General features: G+C 60.9%; 1 protein-coding gene across 1 annotated transcript in view; it reads left to right on the forward strand.

Moving 5' to 3' along the window:
- Positions 1–1,076, forward strand: part of LOC104622153 (maestro heat-like repeat-containing protein family member 1) — a gene marked incomplete at both ends in the record, with an annotated part of 11,688 nt that extends 10,612 nt beyond the window's left edge. The window contains 1 exon segment of the mRNA XM_010288844.1: positions 957–1,076. Coding sequence (XP_010287146.1) covers positions 957–1,076 — 120 coding nt within the window.
- Between the last annotated feature and the right edge of the window lie 352 nt (positions 1,077–1,428).

A 1,428-nucleotide genomic window follows, 5' to 3' on the forward strand; every position in this document is an offset into this window, starting at 1 on the left:
CGTCCTGCCGCAGCGTGTCAGCAGGGGCAGGACCCGTCCAGCCCTCAAATCGTTCTATCAACAGCTTGGCGCTGGGAAAGGGGCGTTAGGAGGGAAGAAGAAGTAGCAGGAGGTTAGTGAGGTGGCTGGGTGGGCTTGAAAACGAAAGACTGATCAGTCCAGAGCCAAATCGCTGGCTCGAGAGGTCCTGGCCAGGCTGCGTGGCTCTGCCTGTGCCGGTGAGACCCAACTCGTGATCTCCACAGCTTGCGTTACATCTGCTGTGAACGGGTCTGTAATTAAGCTGGGTGAGAAGCGAGCTGAGCCTGAGCTCTCCGAGGCAGAAGAGCAGGAACCGAATGACCCCGTTTCCGACTGTGCCGGCGCAGGGGTGTGCTGCGAGTACTAACCTCCAGGCTGGCGAGGGCAGAGGACAAGGAAGGTCTTGCTGTGGTGGGTCGGGAGGGAAGAGGTCTCCCGTGTGCAGGCTGAAGGACTTGGTGCTTCTGCAGGGGTGTAGGAGCAGTCGGAGTTGAGCCCGGCTTGGCTGGTCACCGGGGGCTGTGGAGGCATCTGTGAAAAAATCTGTATTTGTGCTCCCTCTGTCGCGGTGACTTGGTTTCTCTCTGGGCAGGAACAAGGGTTTTGTTATGAGTGTTCCTGGCGCCGGTGGGTGCAGTTGGCTCAGTGCCCTTCAGGGGTTAACGGCGTAGTCTGATGCTGAGCTGCTGGTCAGGCTTAGCAGAGCGCGCCTTGGTGGGGAGGCTCTTCCTCGGGCCGAAGGCCGCTCTGTCCCAGTGCGCCCCGGTGCTCCGAGCGTCCCAGCTGCTTACGGCTGGGCTCTGACCTGCACCTTTGCTTTAGGGCACGAGCCTCCAGCGTGCCGCGAGGAGCGATCCGTGCGTGACCAAGCTCAGTCTGCCTCTGGGGGCTCGGCAGGGTTTCACGGGGTGGTAATGTTCCTCTTGCTCTTCCAGAACTTCCTGTATAAATGCATCGGAACGACGCTTGGGGCGTGCGCCAGCAAAGACCTCGTGCAGAAGCAGCTCCAGGAGCTCCTGGAAACAGCCAGATACCACGAGGAGGCAGAAAGGGAGGTGAGGAGGGGTTGCGCCAAACATCCCAAGGGTTATCCTGGTGGACCAGGAGAGCAGTCCTACCATGCTGACCTTTCTTTTCTGGTCCCACCATGCCCGGCCTGGGCTGGTACCTCCTGGAGAGTGGCTTGCAGGGTAGGTTGCAGCGTCTGGGTGAATGAGCCCAGAAAAGTGAAGAGAGCCCACCTGCAGCAACCCAAGGGCAAGGGGGCTCCGAAGCTGGGCGAGAGGCAGGGCGTGCCTCGGGACGCTGTCTCCAGTGGCGCGTGGCCCCAGACAGGGACAGGGTGCTGTTTGCCAGCCCTGAGCATGCTGGCAGCTCTGCTTCCTCGGGGGAGTCGTCGATTTGACT

The sequence above is a fragment of the Phaethon lepturus genome, unplaced genomic scaffold, assembly GCF_000687285.1.
Source record: "Phaethon lepturus isolate BGI_N335 unplaced genomic scaffold, ASM68728v1 scaffold25110, whole genome shotgun sequence".
NCBI lineage: Eukaryota > Metazoa > Chordata > Aves > Phaethontiformes > Phaethontidae > Phaethon > Phaethon lepturus.